The sequence below is a fragment of the Pteropus medius genome, unplaced genomic scaffold (genome assembly GCF_902729225.1).
Source record: "Pteropus medius unplaced genomic scaffold, Ma_sr-lr_union100, whole genome shotgun sequence".
NCBI classification, from domain to species: Eukaryota; Metazoa; Chordata; class Mammalia; order Chiroptera; family Pteropodidae; genus Pteropus; species Pteropus medius.
Window position 1 is genome coordinate 11,271,069 of NW_024356249.1, and position 19,857 is coordinate 11,290,925.

The following is a 19,857-nucleotide window of genomic DNA, read 5'->3' on the forward strand; positions in this document are numbered from 1 at the left end:
TAACCATCCTGCCAAAATAAGTTGGTGGAGTTTATTCTCTTAATTTATATGTGTTTTGCATATCAGATTCCCTTATTTTATGTCAGTTCTTAATATCAGTTAAATCTCCTCAAAAGTCCTTTGAAAGAATTTCATGGAATTTTTTAAGAACGAAGGTCTTAGAATAAAGTTTTTCTTGTAGATTTGCTTATAGATGTTTTCACTCTAGGTTATTTCTAGTCTTGATGAAATAACTGTTTTCCCCACTGAGTCAGACAAAATTAAGAAGCTCTTCAATTGATCTTCGGCTCTGACTTGCTCCTAGTGATTCTAGGATCAAGGAGTATTTACTTCAGAACTATAAGCATACCCATTGCTTCCACCAGAACAAATCTAACAGAAAACTCTGACAATCGTAATAGGAATATCTTCACACATAACCCTTCCCTATGTGTTTAATTTTCAAGTCTTTGTTTTGTTATCAGAGAACAATAAGATAATTTATATGAAATAGCTGACATTCTACGTAAAATCTTTTACAAGCTATGAAACAAACATTTGAGCTCCTTGGTGGATTTCTTGCTTTTTTGTGTGTGATTGAATAATCACTTTTTCCCACTGGGAAATCTGAGGCACTAAAAAATGTCACTAACAGATGACTGGCTTGTTGACCACATTACGGAAAATAACCTTCCATTATGATTTTGTGGACAGCATTTAAATGCTAAATTCAGACAGCTTTAAAAAGTGAAAACAGATTTGAAAAGAAATAATGCCATCTATCACAGGACTTTTACCTTCACGGAAATTGGATTTATTGAAATAAACTGGTAAATAAAAACACTTTCTGGCTTGGGAGAATCAACCTAGTTTCTGATACTTTTCTGTTTCCCTTGCTCCAAAAATGTCATCGGTCTCTGTTTATATGCAGTGCAGCCAGGTGTTCAGAATCATAGTGGGACAAAAAGAATTAGCTTCTTGCTGAATAGTGGAAGTTAAGAAAAAAAGGTGGTTAGTAAACAGGGCTTAAAAATATGAAAAATGTAGACCCATTGAACTGAACCCTTTTTTCCCTCCTCCTGCCCCCAGGAATAATTCTGCTGCAGGGCTGACTTCAAGGATGTGAATTGTTGACCTCCTCCCAACATCAGAACCTCAGCTGTTATTCTAATTTTTGCACCATTCCAGGCAAGTTGACTTTAGATGGAAATAAAATTGAACCTTAGGGGTCTGATGGAAATTCACTGTGACATTCAAGTTGAGAAAACTTGCTGAAACTCACAGAGCCTTTTCCCCGTGGGCCCCGATGGTAGCCTCCAGAAGGTGCAGCCTCGGATGGTCCTTCTTATTCTGTGGCAAGAATAAACTTTGGATCTTGGATTGCAACACCACCTGTGGAGAAAATGGTATGCGAAGGAAAGCGATCAGCCTCTTGTCCTTGTTTCTTCCTCCTGACGGCCAAGTTCTACTGGATCCTCACAATGATGCAAAGAACTCACAGCCAGGAGTATGCCCATTCTATACGAGTGGATGGGGACATCATTTTGGGCGGTCTCTTCCCTGTCCATGCAAAGGGAGAGAGAGGGGTGCCTTGTGGGGAGCTGAAGAAGGAAAAGGGGATCCACAGACTGGAGGCCATGCTTTATGCAATCGACCAGATTAATAAGGACCCTGATCTCCTCTCCAATATCACTCTGGGTGTCCGGATCCTCGACACGTGCTCCAGGGACACCTATGCTCTGGAGCAGTCGCTAACATTCGTGCAGGCATTGATAGAGAAAGATGCTTCCGATGTGAAGTGTGCTAATGGGGATCCACCCATTTTCACCAAGCCTGACAAGATTTCTGGAGTCATAGGTGCTGCAGCAAGCTCCGTGTCCATCATGGTTGCTAACATTTTAAGACTATTTAAGGTAGGTAATGGCGTTGTCTTTCGGACCATTGTGAAAGGATGGTAAATTGTTCTGACTCCAACTGCAGGTTTAGGAAGAAAGAGAAGATGGTGACAGTGCCCATAGGCCCTCTCAGGGTCTCCAGGGTTCTCAAACAGAGGATTCTGTGTCTGGGTTTCTACATTGTTAATATAGTTCCATTATTTACAATTAATTGGATTAATTGTGACTTTTTTCCTGAACATATAGAAAGGTGATAATTTCTGTGACATGTTGAGTCCTCAACATCTTAGAATATCCTCTTTGATGAGGCTTCTTTTAAATCAAATGAATATTTTTAGGGAGTATAATGAACTCTTAGCACATTTATCATATAAAACGTTTCTATGGTATTTGAGGTATAAGATGATTTACTTGGTGAAACTTCTTTAAAGTAGGATGCTCTGTTATGACAGAAGTTCCTGTGTAAAGAAACGGTATTTATTACTCATCTGTAGATGGGAGTGACACTCTGGGATGTAAGATGGCCATAACATTGTCAGGTTTATTATAGCTACAATAGAGCAGAACCTCATTAATTCAGACTGCTCTGATGCAGGCTTGGAATAATTACATATAATTCTTATTGAGTTAAAAGTTTAAATTTAGCAGGATAATTCAAGACTTTTTGATTTATATTTCCACTTAGATGATCCATTACCTGTAAATTGCATTTACATATTGAGTAAAATTGGCAAAATACAATAATATATGTAACAACACATTGAAAGTATAAAGTGCCATAAAATAGTTATCATTAACTCATCATCTCTCATTAACTTTCTCATTTTATTTTTTTTAATATCCATATGTAGTCTTTTGCAATGATGTAATTTTTAAAATTCAAAATACTTTTCACTCTGATTTCTTAATCAGTGGGACCTGACTTTTTCAACTTGTTCTGAATTAATGAGGCTTTGTTTTGCATTATGAGAAAATGTTTCTATGAATATTAGATTTAGAAATATTAAAAGAATATGGAGAAATTGGACAGGTGACAGATCTAGTGACAAAAACAAAGTAATAGAAAACTTCTCAAAAAAAGAGAGGAATTATATCAAAGGCTTTGTGGTTTGGAAGATATCTTGGGGGACCATCTAGACTGGTTCACTTCATATGCTGGAATCCTCTCTGTATCATCCACCCAAGTGGCTGTCCAGCTTCTGTATTAATTCTTTTAGTTTACAAGAGAGAATGCTAGGAGCTTAATGACTATTTTCAGACTGATGAAATTTTCTCAAATGAGGATGCTGCTGAGCAGAAGAAGCTCTCTGTGTCTAAGGAGTACCAAAGAGGCAAAAACAGGCTTCAGGGAATTCCAGAAATATTTGAACAGGACATTTGAAAGACCCTTATAGCAATGAGAAGGACACAGTTTAAAAGAGGCAGCCAATGAGTGAAATAAGTCAGACAGAGAAAGATAAATACCATATGATTTCACTTATATGCAGAATCTAAGGAACAAAAAGAACAAACAATCAAAAACAGACTCACAAATATAGTGGAGAATTTGGTGACGGACAGAAGAGAGGGGAGTTTGGGGGCCTGGGAGAATGGGGTGAAGGGTTAAAGAAGTACAAATTAGTAGTTGGTCATGGGAATGGGGAGCACGGCAGAGGGAATGCAGTCAGCGTGGATATATTGGCTAGGTGGAGAGCCAGAGGAGAACAGGAGCAATTAAGGGGATCGTTTTATAAACTATATAAATGTCTAACCAATGTACTGTATACTTGAAACTAATTGAAATAAATAAATAAATTTATATTAAAAAAGAAGCAGCCAAGGGTGCTCTAATTTTTCCATCTCTGGAATCTTTTAAGGGAAACTTTCAAGTGAATGTTGTTAATAATTTTTCTTATGCTAGCTGACCTGGAGTTGGGCCTGGAGGCAAGATGCATAACCAGGATTCTTTAGGTTTACCCCACATCCTGGGATCTAGAATTTCTCCCAGCAGTCCCGATTCTGAGCCACATGACATTTTCTTCTCAGGGTGATGTCCAGCTCCAGCCACTTTCTCAATTTATTCTCCTCTCCTCCCCTTCCCTTCCTTGCCCTCCCCTCTTCTCTCCTCTCCTCAACTTGATTTGCCTCCCTGCCTTCTCCAAAGCATCTTTTTTTCTGTTATTAACTCAGCAACTATGGCCCAACAATACCCGCTTTTAGAGAAGAAGAAAACTTTCACAAGGATCTTCTCCCTTCCTTTTATTATCCTCCCCTATACACTAATTCTGCTTCCCATCAATCCCACCATAATTGTTCTGAATCCCGTCTCCTTCCTGTAGTCTGGTGCCCAAAGCAGAGATTTGCAAAGCTTGTTTACATTAATTTAGCCACAGAAGCAGCTTCTGTGTAAAATGGGGATATTGACATTGTGTTAGGTTGTTGGATGGATTTAATGAGAAAATGTAGGTGAAGAGTTCCACCAGGACCTGGCCATGTCCTTTGCCTCCTTGGACTGACAAAAGGAACCTGGAAACCTCTGTGGGCTACCTGGAGGGTGGGTTTTATTTTTATGCAGTTTGAACTTAGCTTCTTTCTGTCTGTTCTTCCCTCATTGACTGACCAATTCTGTCCTTACTCTCTTGGGTAATTCTGGCGACACCTTATCTAACCAGGTGGGAGAATTACTATCGACTCTTTGGGCAGAGTCCAATGCTCCAGGCCAACTCCTGAGAAAGTAGTCAGCACATACAGGGCCTGTTCTTGCCACCTTGACCAAAGCACAAGGAGTGGGTGTCAGTTAGCCAGGAGGGGGTGTTGGTTATAGTAGATGTCATAACTAAGATCAGTACCCTGGTATGGAATGAGCATTTAATAAAAGGAAGAAAATATATTTATTAACCAAGTTACTGGGGCTCGAAAAATTTGTGTCTTTCATAAGTAAGTGATAGGATATAGGTGCTCAGCCCATCTCCCTGCTGAACCTGGCCCACATGAATGTGAATTTGGTAATTACAGCTTATTGTTGTGCTACTTTAATTTACCTTGATGATTTATATGAGACCTCCAGCCAGCACTTCAGAATGATATTAATTATGAAATGATTATGGTCACTCTTGGAATAGAAAATATTTCACTTTATATATGAATATATCCTATTTAAACACGTGCTAGGACTGATACGAAATATTAGAATAGTTATCAAAGGAATAATTAGAATATTAATGCATTGGGGATAGGCTTACAGTTCCATTTTGAAAAATAATAACTCGATTAAACCAAATGTTACGACTTGAATAAAGGTGACATTCAGGACAGTTTTATGGAGCTTGGGCCCTTCCAGGACAGCATAAGACTCATAGAATATAAAAAAGATGATGGATCTAAATATATTGCTACTTACTTCTGGATTAATGGAGTTAAAGAAGGTAGAGCATTTTGATTTGAAAACACACAAAATATTAACCTTGACCATAAGGAATGTAAGCACGGTCTTGATTAATAATGAACTTACTGTCCTGCTCAACAGTAAACATTAGTGGGGGTTTTAGAATATAGCTGGGACCTGTTTAACAGTATATAGAAAATATTTGGGCTAAAATTAGAAGTAATTTTCAAATTTCTCATTCTCTCTTTCTCTTTTTTTTTTTTCTGGATAATCCTGGTAATGCCATGTCGTATCAGCCTGGGCTAAGTTGTGAAGGAGACCAAGTCTTCCAGGACTCCACATCTTCCTCGCCCTTCAGTCTTGTCCCTCCTATGGCAGCCTTGCCTGTCCTTGAATCCCTCTCTGTTCTTCTAATTGAATCCTTGTTTCGAGAAAGGAGTTATGTTATCAGTCATCTGTATATAGTATGTCTGTGTTTAAGTCGAAGGAGGATTCTATTTTCCACGGGATCCTAATTGTAGAATGAAATGATTCATCTTTGTAAAGGGGATTTAGGCATCAATGGGAGGTTCATTTAGCCACCCAGAGACTGCACTGGCATTGGGGGCCGCCTGCCCTGCCCAGGAGTACAGCTGGCCCTGCTCATCTCTAGCAAGGAGGGGTGCTGTCCTATCTTTGTTTTCCTTCCCATCAAAGCTCACAGGCAAATGAAAAAATCAGCCCCTTTAACTTCAGAGGAGAGTTGGACAGCGGCCTGGAGCCAGACACCACCTGGGGGCAGAAACTACTCTCTGGTCTGGGCTCATAGGACACTGAATGCTCTTCTCATGCCCCAGGGGTGTGTTGGCTTATCAAAAACTACCTATGAGGCTTTTTAAATGACAGGACTCAGTGAATGAGTACCTGCCTCCCAACCTGCTCCTTTAGTAACCTTTTTTTACTAACTGAAGTGTCTCATATTTCTTAGGTGTGTTGGGAGTAAAAACAGGTTTGAGAGTTATAGAATAAGACCAATCATCTGAACTTTTTAGAAGCACTGTTGTGTCTTAAAACACATATATGCTCTTCATGTGTGGGTTGACATGGGGGCAGAGTGGTCACCTAGGCGATTGTTTAATCCCTCTAGCAAGTTAATGGTTTTGGATAATAGTAGCATCAATTAGGATAATGTGACATATAACTGCAGAACAGCAAACCGTTAGCTGCTCCATCCTACATAAAGGTAACAGTGCCAGCTCTGTGAAGAAATTAGAGATTATGTAGTTTGAAAAGAATTAAAAAAGAATGGAAATGTTGACTGAAAGCCCATAATTTAAATATTTTATAAAGCAGTTTCAAGGAATTTGCTTATGTTTTATAAAGAGCTCAGATTTTTTTTTTCCCTTTTCTAGAACATTTTCATCTCTCATCTTTAAATTAGAGCAAATATGTTCTTCAAAACACTAATCAAATGTCTTACTTTGAGCAAAGATTGAACATTTCAAGTTAAAAATAGCACATTAATGCTTGGAGGTAATGCACTTTTAATGTCCACATAGATGCATTAGGGTTATAAAAGGACAGTGTCAGATATAATTTTTCTCATGTCTTTCCAGTTAACTTTACCTTGAGAGTTAATTTTCTACTCTTGAAAGAAAGGGGTTAGATAGTCTGTGGTATATACTTCCCAAAGCAATTTAATGAGATGTTTAAATAGAAATCCATCTGTGGGGGTGGGCTAGGTAATGTTTTTCCATGTAGAAGTGTCCTGGCTATAAGCGGCCAAAATTGACCTTCATGTTAAGTAAATGAAGTACTGTGGAAGTCTTTGCTTAGCTAGCTATGTTTACGAAGATAAATTTTCTTCTAAGAGACTCTACTAATTGTAGCAACCACTTTCACAAAGCCAAGCATTTTGCGAGTTATTTATTGCATACAATGGGCTTTATTAACTGTAAAATCTGAAAAGGTAAATCTGCCATTTTCAGGCTCATGTAGTTAGATGAACAGATAAATGAGCCCAGTCAATAAAGTCAGCAAGAGGTAACAGTTGATGTTACATCTTATTTGATGGTAAGTAGATAATGGAAAATTGAAAGATAGATTCAGTCCATTCTTTGCTACTGTAGCAGATTTTAATTTAACTTTGTAAAAAGCCTACTCATCTCAGATGAGAGATGATGCATATTCTCTATTATAGTGGGAGAAATGGGTACTGTCCATGGTCATTGGCACTTAAACTCAGTCATTTTCTGTCTATCTGTCTATCTATCTATCTATCTATCTATCTATCTATCTATCTATCTATCATCTATCTACCTATCTGTGTATCATCTGTCATCATCTTGCCGATTTGATAATGTCACACCCCTTCTTAAAACTCTAATGGCTTCTTAAAACTCTAATACTTCCAGGATTAAGGTCCGCCTATACTTTGGGAAACTTTTTCTCACTTCTCTTGGCAGATTAAGTTTCTTGTTAGTGTAACAAAACACCTTGAGGGCAGGATGATGTCCATGATATCTGTGAGGGCGTGTGTATCTTGTTTGCTGTTTTATTTCCAGCACTTAGTATGGACCTGTTTGGGAACCCAATAAATATTTGCTAAGTGAGTGAATGAATGAATGAATGAATCATATCTATCGGTCCTCTTCGTACTCCTTCCCTCACCCCAATCTCAAATATTGAAAATAATAGATGTTAAGTAGATAAGACAGAAATAGAATTTTGTGTATTTTACTGTTATGCTCTTTGAGAAAAAGGAACAGAAGGAGGGAGAGGGAGAGAAAAAGGGAGACATGGTATATTTTTAGAGTTTCTATTTTCACGCGTTTTCTCATTTTTTTTTACCAATTCACATTTTCTCTAAACAGATTTTTAAAATTAAAAATTAAGTAAGTAAAAGACACATTTTCATTTAGAAAAGTTTAAGCAATGAATAAGTAAATAGTATAAAATGAAAAGAAATCACATCCAAACACATATATCTATTAATAAAATCACATGCACACAAACAGAATTTTATTAATAGATGTGTATCTTATGACTTGCTTTTTCATGTAACATTATATCTGGGAGAAATTTCCACATTGGTTAATATAGATCTACGTCAGTAATTCTCAACACTGGCTGCATGTTAGCTTCACCTGGATGACTTTTAAAAAAATATGGATGCCCAAACCCTATCCAACAAAATTGGATTGGAGCCCTGGCATTGGTATGTTTTAAATCATCACTAGGTAATGCTGATATTTGTCCAGGATTGAGAACTATTAAACTTTTGTTTAAACAGCTGCTTGATTTTTAATTATATGAATAGACCTAATTTATTTAATAAATCTCTTACTGATTGGTTACTTCCCTTTCATTGCTTAAGATCATTTATCATCTGAAAAAAAATCGAAACAATGCTAGAGGCTCATCCAAGCTCAATTAGCTCTAGAGTAAAATTTGGTATCATACAGCCTTTTCTTGGACCAGTAAAGGAGTCGAATTAATGGATTACCCAAAACATCTTGCTACAAGGCAGGCTCATACCACACAGGCACACATCACAGGCCATGGCTCTTCATGGCATGTAGTAACAGAATCAGTGTAGTGATCATATTCTCAGACTGGTGAAGGAGCTTTGTGACTCCTGTTTGGTGGAGCAGATTTTTCACTTGGTTAAATGAAATTGAGTCTTTCTTGCTATTCTTTTCTCTAGCCTCGAAAGGTCTGAAACCTTACTGAATACTGGAAACATCTCAAGAGCTTACTTAGTGATTAATGTCTATCTTTTGGGTATTTTAAATAATGAAAGCAATTGCTTTGAAAGTGGTGAGGACTCTTTCTAAGAGAATGGCTTGTGACTGAATGCTGTATACATTTCGTTTAAGAAGTTGTCTGTAAACCTTTCTAGAGCAAATCATGGAATACGTAGTGAAGAAATAAATAGATTTGTATAAGGAAAGCCCTATGCTCTTCTTTCTACTTATTCGCACTAAAGATTAAAGTGGTTTTATTTGGTTTTGGGGCAGGTTTCTTCCCAGGGTCTTCTGAAGATAGCTTTTTGCAAACAAAGGTTGAACAATCCTAGGAAGACTTACCTTCCAAAAATGCCCCCTGGCTCCCAGCCAGTAGTTCTCAAACTTCAGCATGCATCAGAATCACCCAGAGGGCTTGCTGAAACACAGATTGCCAAGCCCACCTTCAGAGTTTCTGAGTCAATAGGTCTGGGTTGGGGTCTGAGACTTTGCGTTTCTAACAGTTCCCAGGTAATGCTGACACTGCTGTTTTGCAGACCACACTTTGAGAAACACTGCTCCACATAAATCGCTTGCCGGCCGACTTAGCAAGTCAAAGGACACAAAACAAAAATGAGGTTGAACACTGTTCTGTCTGGCGGCAGCCTTTTCTCTTTTGACTCATGCCTGGTTGGATTTCTGTTTGTATTGGTCATAATCACAGCAGCTGCTGCATGGATCTATTTTTAATTGTGTGCCCTTTTGGAAGTTGTGTTTCTTATTAAATAATGCATAGCTCAGGAGTAATGGTCAGTGTAATGGCTACTTGAACACAATTTCTAAAGTAGGGTCACTCAGATTACCACTTTTACTCATTTTTACTACCTGTGACAGTACAGCAGACTGATTTAAGAAACTCAGACTGTAAGATACACATTAACTGGGAATTGAGAACAGTAAGAGATGAAAGAGGCTATGATTTGTCTCAGCTACCAGCAATTTGTCTTCAGAAACCATGACAGCTACCTCCTGATTTCCATTATGCAATGAAATTGCAAATAACATTCTACAGCTGTCTTAATCAATAGAGGGTCACAAGAGGCCCTTCTTTCCCCACAGTGGGGAAAAAGGGTCTATTTACCCATTTAATTGATAGAACATCTCGTTTAGCTGTAATTAGGGACTTTCCCTATCTCTAAGCACTCTTAATAGCATAAAAATATACATGTAATCTTTATGTATTTTAGATACATAATGAGCACTAGCGGGGTGGGGTGGGAAGGGGTCCTGGTATAGCATTATCCAAAGCCACCTTTATCTGCTTCCAGAAGGAGGCCAGTCTCTGCTGCTTTACTCCATTAGGCCCAGCAAGCTAATAGGCATGTGTTCTCAGTGTTGGCCATTAGTCTCCTTCCAAGACTCTCCCAGGTTCCCTCTGCACTTGGGGAGGCCATTTCCTTGGTATAATATAGCCCGAAATCTACTGGCTAGTCCCAGCCTCAGAGAAGTCTGTTTGTGTGTCCCCGACAGTGCCACACTGGGCTCCCTTGAGATGGGAGGATGGTGACATATTCTTGTCCAGCATCTCACCCTTACTTCCTTTCATGTGGCTGTAGAGTGTGAACTCTAGCTTTGATTAGTGCTTGTACTATTTCTTACACTTTAAATCTAAGTACTTATATTGTGACAATTCTATATATTTGAGTTCTCCAAGTGAATTATTAGCTTTGAGAATGTTTTTATTTATATTGTTTATAGACTAAATGGCATATCATAGTTATGCAGATTTGTATAGATATTTGTGGCTTATAGATATTTATCATCAGATGCTGTTTATTCAAATTATAGATTATTATAATGTACTTATCCAGTAGTGCTGATACTCTTGAGTAAAACAGATTCATATGAATTATACAAAATAGGTCAGGCTCTGTAGTCAGATTGCCTTCAAATTCTGATGTAATGCTTATTAGCTATATTACTTTAATCAAGCTAGTTTATCTTTCTAAATCTTAGCTTTCTTATCTGTAAAGAGTAGATAATAACAGTACCTCCTTCATATGGTGTAACATAATATAAATAGGATAAAGTTTACAGCGTCCTAACAAGATCCTTGGCACATAGTACCATAAATGTCTGCTATGATGAGAATATGGAGGAAGACATTGATATCCACCATCAGAATGATGCTCGTTTTGAGTTATACTTCTCCTGCGGTTTCTCAACCATTCATACTGACTTGCCTTATTTAGAGAACAATGGCAAGTTACCAATAAGGGTGTAGTCATTGACCTGGAAATAGCACAACTGATAGGTCCAAATAGGCTCTGGCACAGAGCAAAGTTGTCTTGTTTGCCTGAAGCTCAAATACGAGACTGGGACCTCACCAACCCCATGCTCTGGCCAACTGAACTAAGGAAGTTGTGAACTACTCTTCTTTCAAGTCTATGTGTTAGATGGTAAGAGTCAGTTTTATATAATGAGCAGAAACCACGGGAAAGATTGGATGACCCAAAGATAAGCTGTACTAAATTTAAATGTTGTTCCAGTACCCGAATAAAAGTGCCATTTGGATTCAGTTTTGGAAAACAAAATAATAAATTCTGGCTCCTTTGAAATATTTTCCAGAATTTCTGGTTTGGTATATAAGAGATTGTTGTTGTTGAGGATAAGCAGCTAACTAATCCCAAGCCTGGATAGCAGCCTTCAAGTCTGTCTTTTGGGTTAGAATTCCATTTCTCTGCTATATTTGGTTCAATGATCTAACATAGGCAGAAACACAGGCCCATTCTGGACAAAGAATACTAGCCTCATATTGTAGGAATAATTTTTCTTTCTCCCAGGGTCAGACTACATAACACTAATATCTATCACTCTCTGATACAGATATCGGAAATGTAAGCACTAAAAGAATTCAGAGGTACTTTCTCTAGAAGTCACATTCATTTTTGGACAACCAGAAAAATAATGGAACTAAATATATTTAATTTTGACTCACACTATGACCTATCTTGCTCCGCCTGTTTATAATGAGAGTAAATCAGTCAAACACATATCAATTAAGCCCTGATAAATGTTTATTTTAATCAGAAATGGATATTATACTCAAATGTAATAGGACTTCAGAGGGAAAGAGAAATATTTTCACAATGTGGAGTTCTGTGATCCAGTCGGGAAATACAGAATCCTATCAGGATGTTGTGAGATAATGCTGAACAGTTTTTGGTATAGTTCTTTAAACTCAACAAGTGCTAAATCTCTTTTTTTCCACCAAGAGAAGCAGAATAAGGTGAAGAAATGCTAGCATATTATCCACTTATTCTCCTTATCATTATTTTTTTTTAAGCGAGGCAACCCTTGATTGACCTCACAGATTGCAAGATTGTCAGCTTACAATCCCTTATTTTTTATTTTTTATGCCTACAGCACCTGGTCTTCCTACGTGGTCTCCCATCCAAGTACTAACCAGGCCCGACCCTGCTTAGCTTCCGAGATCACATGAGATCGGGCTTGTTCAGGGTGGCATGGCTGTAAACCTTATTCTCCTTCTTAACAGGTGAAATAGGTAATAATCAATCAATTCCCCAGCAGGTATTTATTCAGCATCCCATAGGTATATGCATTATGTTTGACACTTTAGGGGATAACTATGAAAGAAGTAGAAGATTCTATGCTTTCACATTACTTAGCATCTAATTGAAAGCACTAACACATGTAAAATAACAATGAACAATATAAAATGATGTAATCAGTGTGGTGCCAGGGTTTAGAAGAAAGGCTATCTTCACCTGAGGAAACTGCATTTATCAGTGAAGACTTTGCGTGGTAATGTGAGATTGGCTTGGACCTAGCAGTATGGATAGGAGTATATAAACTGAGAGGCCAGGTGAGGAGGAAAGCTCTTCCAGGTATGGGGGAATCCATGAACCTTTGACCTGAATCCTGGTCTTGTTCAGCTATGTGAAAACAGAAGTAAGTGGGAACCTCATTCCTTTCTCATAGCATCTTTCTTTTATGACAGAACTTTAAAGAAGCACTTTAAGAGTCTCCTAGGAAGATTCAAAATGAGGAAAGTTGGAGACTATGTCCCCAGCTCCCATTGAACACAAAACTTGAGGCCTCAGTTAAAAGTCAAGCAGTGGGTACAGAACATCCAGAGGGCAGAATGCTATGCCCTCTCAATCAGGGGTAGGGATAGGTAAAGGAGGTGAATTGCTGTAGGATTTGAAGAAGGAGCTAGAGGACCCAGGAGAAGCCCTACCCCCAACCCTATTCTTTGCATTTTGGAAATCTATGTAGGTAAAAATAAAATAAAAAAAATTTATTTGCCACATGCATATCTTGACTGTTTATACTATTCTCATTAAGCTCAACAATTAATTGCTGAGAGAGAAATTAAACGCATTATCAGCGAATCGTTTTTATGTACCTCATTCTAATAAGGAAAGCCACCATCCTTGAATGGCTCATAGTTTCTTTTTTCTGTCTTTTTGACCCTTGAGTAAACTGAGAGTAGTCATCTATGAACTTATTCTGTTTCACAAAGTGGTCATAGATCTTGGTAAGATAAAATCTGGAGAATTTACAATATTCTAAGTATAAAGTGTATTGAGTGATTTGGAAAAAGGTTCTGTATTGAAAATGGCATAAGCAGTTCTTTTTCATCTTAATGCTGTGGCACTTTAACTTGTAATTTCTACTCTCATAACTCCACCGATTTAAATGGGAACTCGATATGAGTTTTGTTGTCTTTGAAATCACTGGGGAAGAAATTTTAAACCCTTGGATTTTTTTTCCCCTCTGCCTGAGGAAAGAAGATATGAGAAATTCCATTATTGGTTTGGATTACTTTATTTCATTTGTTTTCATGCAGCTAAAGTACCTAGTGAATTTTGCGTGTATATAAATTAATATTTACAGAACACTTTGCTGAAAATAAAATAGATTAAGTCGAGAATATTTTCCCCACAATTTCCTTCTCTAATGAAAATAAAATAATCTAGCATCACTTCTTAACTGAATGCCCCACCTGTCACCTCCATGCTGATCCAAGCTAGCACTGTCTTGGAAGTAGTGTGAGGCCAAGGGTCTGTATTTGAAGCAGGATGGGTTTAAGTATGTATTGGGAGATTGGGATTTCATGCATCAGACTTATATTTACCCTTAAGTATATCTCTGAATTATGAGGAACTAAAATGAAAACCTGTATTTTTGGATTATAATCTCAGTTAAATCTTAGCCTCTGTTGATTAGTATTAGGCATAGCATGTGACAAAAAATTTTGGATATTAAATCAGTGATTGAAAATATTGTTGTGGTCCAAGGTTGGTGAATAAATATTATTTTAACATCTTATTTAAAAAATTTCATGATGTTTAAACTAATAGCATTTATATTTCATTCTAGTAAAGTGGTACAAGTTTAGGATTTGAAGTAAAATAAATGTAAAACCTACAAATAATGCTGATCACATTTACATGATGAGAATTACCCTTAAATAATCTATGCCCACTTAGAAAATGGTTCTTATGAGGAAAAATATTCAGTTTTGCATTGTACTTTGTTTTATATAACTCAATTAAATTCAGTAGCAGAATTCTACTGTTTTTAAATACCATACACACTAATGGACATTTTAAAAATATTTTAGGAATCTTGGCATAAACAGTTGCTTTTTTAAAAAAATTGTTTTTTCTAGTTCCCCTAATACTTAGTATTATGGAAACTTAGAGATGGAAAGGATTTTTGAGATCTTCAGTGATAGCCTTTCATCCAAAGCAGAATCTACTCTATTAAGACCCTTGATACACAGTGATTCAATACCTTTTTTGTTTCTCTTAACCGTGTTAAACATATATCTTTACCCAACCCCCGTCTAGAGTACAATGCTCTTGAAGGCAAGAGACATGTCTTACTCATCTTTATGTCTCTAGAGTACCTGGCGTGGTCCTTGGCACATAGTAGGTACCAAATGAATGCATCCAGGATTGATTCATTTAAACACTGTCAGTGATGGGATGCTAATAATCTCACAAAGTTGCCCACTTCGTATTATAATGTCACTATTTTTTTTTCTCTGTTCTGGCCCCAAATCTTCTTCCCCTTTGGACAGTTTTAAAATGGCTTAAATTCCAGAAAGGATGGGGAAGCCCACACAGCCAGTTGGACCAGAGAAAGCAATCCTGGTGCTCAAGAGGGGAGCAGGTGTCATGGCCAGTCACTTCTATCCATTGGCCCTGCTCTTGTCTTCTGATGAATCCCCCTTTTTTTTTTTATGAGACGGTCCTTCAAATGTTTGAAGATCTCTGTTGTTCCCTAGTTTTGAGTTCTCCAGGCTAAAAGTTCTATTGGATTACCGGCTCCTAATAGTAATAGTACAAGAGCTATTGTTTATTGAGAACTTCCTATATGCCAGGAGCTGGGCTAAACACTTAACATACCTGATCTTATTTGACTCTCAGCACAATTCCATCAGATAGGTATGGTTTTCAGATGAAGAAATGAAGCTTATCTAAGGTTTCTTAGATAACTTACTTACTTGATCTGACAGCCACAAAAGCCCCTGCTTTCGACCACTGTTTCTATAGCCTTACATACAGTATGATTTCAAATCCTTTCTGTTATAGTTTCCTTCACCCGAACAGACTCCTACTGTTAGCTTAACTCTGTTCTAAGTAAATCCATTTTTCCTTGCCATTCTTAAAGATTGCCTTTGAGCAGGAAAGTTAACAGAGAACTTTGGCTCTGTAAGGCTCATACTGTCAGCATGGAAGTGGCTGCAAGGGCAGATGGACTGGCCAGCATATCCTTGATACAAGGATCAAGTCTGGCTGTCCACGACCCTATGTGCCTTCCCTGCCCCTTCAGTGGCCACATGGTTCCCTGGGAAATGTTGGGAAACGTGAACTCCTTTAGAAGCACCGATGGGAGCCTCCTATTATTCCAGATGTTTTTTGAGGAGGATACTGGGTGGGAAGAATTTGTATTATTACAGATGGCCAGAGCAGTTTATGTATCATAAAGTTTTCCATGGAAGGACTAATGTATCCAAAATGATTCTTTGAAGTCGATGGAAGGATGCGGTGAAACTACTTAGACTTCATGAAACACTGAGAACATCAAAATAAATATATGTGGTTTGCACCTACTCCTTTCCCAAAATAAATATGACCCGTGACAGCATTTTGTCAACACATGGGATCAAGTGCTAGATCAAATGGAGTTATGATAAAATGAGCATATTTGTATTAAAGATTTTTCTTTCTTTTCTTTTCTTTTTTTTTTAAGTTGAAGTGTAGTCGACATGCCATATTATATTAGCTTCAGGTATACAATATAGTGATTCGCCATTTATATACCTTTTGAAATGATCATCATGATAAGACTAGTAACTATCTGTCCCCATACAAAGTTATTACACTGTTATCAATGTTATTGTTTATGGTATACATTATATTCCTGTGACATTTATTTTATAACTTAAAGTTTGTAGCTCTTAATCTATTTCACCTATTTTGCCCACCCCCCTCATCCATCTTACTCTCCCCTGGCAACCGTCAGTTTGTTCTCCATGTCTGTTTGTTTTGAGTGTTCATTGTTTTATTTATTTATTTAGATTTCACATATAAGTGAAATCATATGGTATTTGTCTTTCTCTGTCTAACTTATTTCATTTAGCATAATACCTTCTAGCTCCATCTAAGTTGTTGCAAATGGTGAGATTTCATCCTTTTTTATGGCTGAGTAATATTCTATTATATATATAATATATATATATGTGGTACATATAACCCACATATTCTTTATCCATTCATCAGTGGACACCTAGATTGCTTTCATATCCTGGCTATTATAAATAGTGTTGTAATGAACATAGGGGTGCATATATCTTTTTGAATTAATGTTTTCTATTTCTTTGAATAAATACTCAGAAGTGGAATTGCTGGATTGTGTGTTAATTCTATTTTTAATTTTTTGAGGTATCTTCATATGTTTTACATAGTGACTGAACCAGTTTTCAATCCCACCAGTAGTGCTCTAAGGTTTTCTTTTCTCCATATCCTTATTTGATGTCTTTTTGGTTATAGCCAATCTGACAGGTGTGAGGAAATATCTCATTGTTGTTTTGATTTGCATTTCCCTGATAATTAGTGATGTTGAGCATCTTTTCATGTGTCTCTTGGCCATCTCTCTTCTTCGAAGAAATGTCTATTCAGGTCCTCTGGTCATTTTTTAATCATATTATTCATTTTTTAATCATATTATTCATTTTTTTTGATATTGAGTTGTATGAGTTCTTTATATATTTTGGATATTAACTTCTTATTGGATATATCATTTTGTAAATATTTTCTCCCATTTAGTAGGTTGCCTTTTCATATTGTTGATGGTTTCCTTTCTTTTGCTGTGCAAAAGCTTTTTAGTTGGTTGTAGTCCCATTTGTTTACTTTTTTCTTTTGTTGTCTTTGCCTGAGGAGATAGATTCAAAAAATGTTGCTAAGGCTGAGTTCAAAGGGTTTACTGCCTATGTTTTCTTCTAGGAATTTTATGATTTTGGGTCTTATGTTTAAGTCTTTAATCAATTTTGAGTTTATCTTTGTATATAGTGAAAGAAAGTGGTCCAGTTTTATTTTCTCACGTGTAGCTGACCATTTGTCCCAACACCATTTATTGAAAACACTGTCTTTTCCCCATTGTATATTCTTGCCTCCTTCGTTGCTGATTAATTGTCGATTAAAATATGTGTGGGTTTATTTCTGGGCTTTCTATTCTGTTCCTTTGATCTATGTGTCTTTTTGTGCCAGTACTATAGCTTTGATTACTATAGCTTTATAGTATAGTTTGAAATCAGGAGGCATGATACATTCATACTTGTTTTTCTTTCTCAGGATAGCTTTGGTTATCCAGGGCCTTTTGTGGCTCTATATAAATTTTAGAATTATTTGTCCTAGTTCTATGAAAAATTCCGTTAGGATTTTGATAGGGATTGCATTGAATCTATAGATTGCTTTGGTAGTATGGACATTTTAACAATATTCTTCCAATCTGTGAGAATGGTATATCTTTCCATTTATTTGTGTATTCTTCAGTTTTTTTCATCAATGTCTCTTTTAGTTTTCAGAGTAAAGGTCTTTTGCCTCCTTCGTTAAATTTATTCCCAGGTGTTTTATTCTTTTTTGCAGCAATTGTAAGTGGAATTATTTTCTTAATTTCTCTTTCTGATAGTTTGTTATTAGTGTATAGAAATGCAACAGATTTCTTTATATAACTCTTGTACCCTGCAACTTGAATAAATTCATTTATTTCTAATCGTTTTTTTGGTGGCTTCTTTAAGAGTTTCCTGTCTATAGTATCATGTCATCTGCAAATAGTGAGAATTTTACTTTTTCCTTTCCACTTTGGATGCCTTTTATTTCTTTTTCTTGCCTGATTGCTGTGATTAGGACTTCCAATACTAACTATGTTGAATAAAAGTGGTGAGGGTGGGAATCCTTGTCTTGTTCCTGATCTTAGAGGAAAAGCTCTTAGCTTTTTACATTTGAGAATGATGTTAGCTGTAGATTTGTCATATATAGCCTTTATTATGTTGAAATATGTTTCCTCTAATCTACTTTGTTGAGAGTTTTTATTATAATTGGATGTTAAATTTCGTCAAATGCTTTTTCTGCATCTATCGAGATAATCATATGATTTTTATTCTTGGATTTGTTAATGTGGTATATCACGTTGATTGATTTGCAGATATTAACCCATCCTTTCACTCCTGGAATAAATGCCACTGATTGTAGTGTCATTCTTGTAATGTATTGTGAATTTGGTTTGCTAATTTTTTTTGAGGATTTTTGCATCTGCATTCATCAGGGATATTGGCCAGTAGGTTTGTTTGTTTGTTTATCTATCTATCTATCTATCTATCTATCTATCTATCTATCTATCTATCTATCTATCTATTTTTTATTTTTGTAGTGTATTTGGTTTTGTATCAGGGTAATGCTGGTCTTGTAGAATGAGTTTTGAAGCGTTCCCTCCTCTTCAGTTTTTTGGAATAGTTTGAGAAAGATAGGTATTAACTCTTTAAATGTTTGGTAGAATTTACCTGTGAAGCTATCTGGTACTGTACTTTGTTGGGAGTTTTTTGATTACTGATTCAATTTCATTATTAGTTATTAATCTGTTCTGATTTTCTATTTCTTCCTGATACAATGTTGGAAGATTGTATGTTTCTAGGAATTTATCCATTTCTCCTAGGTTGTCCAGTTGGCATATAATTGTAGTAATTGCTTATAATTCTTTGTATTTCTGTGGTGTTGGTTATAACTTTTCTCTCATTTCTTATTTTATTTATTTGAACTCTTCCTCTTTTTTTTTTTGATGAGTCTGGCTGAAGGTTTGTCAATTTTGCTTATCTTTCCAAAGAACTAACTCTTAATTTCTAGTTTCATACCGTTTTGGCTGGAAAAGATGCCTGATATGATCTCAATCTTAAATTTGTTGAGGCTTGTTTTCGTGGCCTAACATGTGATCTATCCTGGAAAATGTTCTATATGCACCTGGAAAAAAGTGTATCTGCTGTTTTTGGATGGAATGTTCTGTGTATAGTCATGTGCCATATAATGAAGTATTGGTCAACGATGGACCACATATAAGATCGTGATCCCATAAGATTAAAATGGAGCTGAAAAATTTCTATCACCTGGTGATGGTGCGGTCATTAAAATGTAGTGCAACACATTACTTTTGTGATTGTGATGATGCTGGTGTAAACTACTGCACTTTCAGTCATATAAAAGTATGGCACGAACAATTATGCATAGTACGTAATACTTGACAATGATAATAAATAACTATGTTACTGGTTTATGTATTTACTATACTCTTTCTCATTATTTTAGGGTATATTCTTTCTATTTACAAA

The 19,857-nt window shown here is 36.5% G+C and overlaps 1 protein-coding gene and 1 non-coding gene across 7 annotated transcripts in view; one reads left to right on the forward strand and one right to left on the reverse strand.

Annotated features, from left to right (window-relative positions):
* GRM8 (glutamate metabotropic receptor 8) overlaps positions 1-19,857 on the forward strand; it is a 691,970-nt gene that overhangs the window by 8,733 nt on the left and 663,380 nt on the right. For 5 of the 6 annotated variants that reach the window (XR_005652362.1, XM_039860779.1, XM_039860777.1 and 2 more), the window contains exon 2: positions 1,069-1,892. The exons of the other annotated variant lie outside the window; for it this stretch is intronic. Coding sequence is in view for 4 of the 5 variants with exons in the window: in XM_039860779.1 (XP_039716713.1) it covers positions 1,383-1,892 (510 nt within the window). In the remaining variant the exon portion in view is untranslated. The remainder of the gene's footprint in view (positions 1-1,068; positions 1,893-19,857) is intronic. 6 annotated transcript variants of the gene reach the window in all.
* On the reverse strand, positions 12,360-12,478 carry LOC120601384 (5S ribosomal RNA). The gene has a single exon (XR_005652426.1). It is a non-coding gene; the product is annotated as a 5S ribosomal RNA (ribosomal RNA).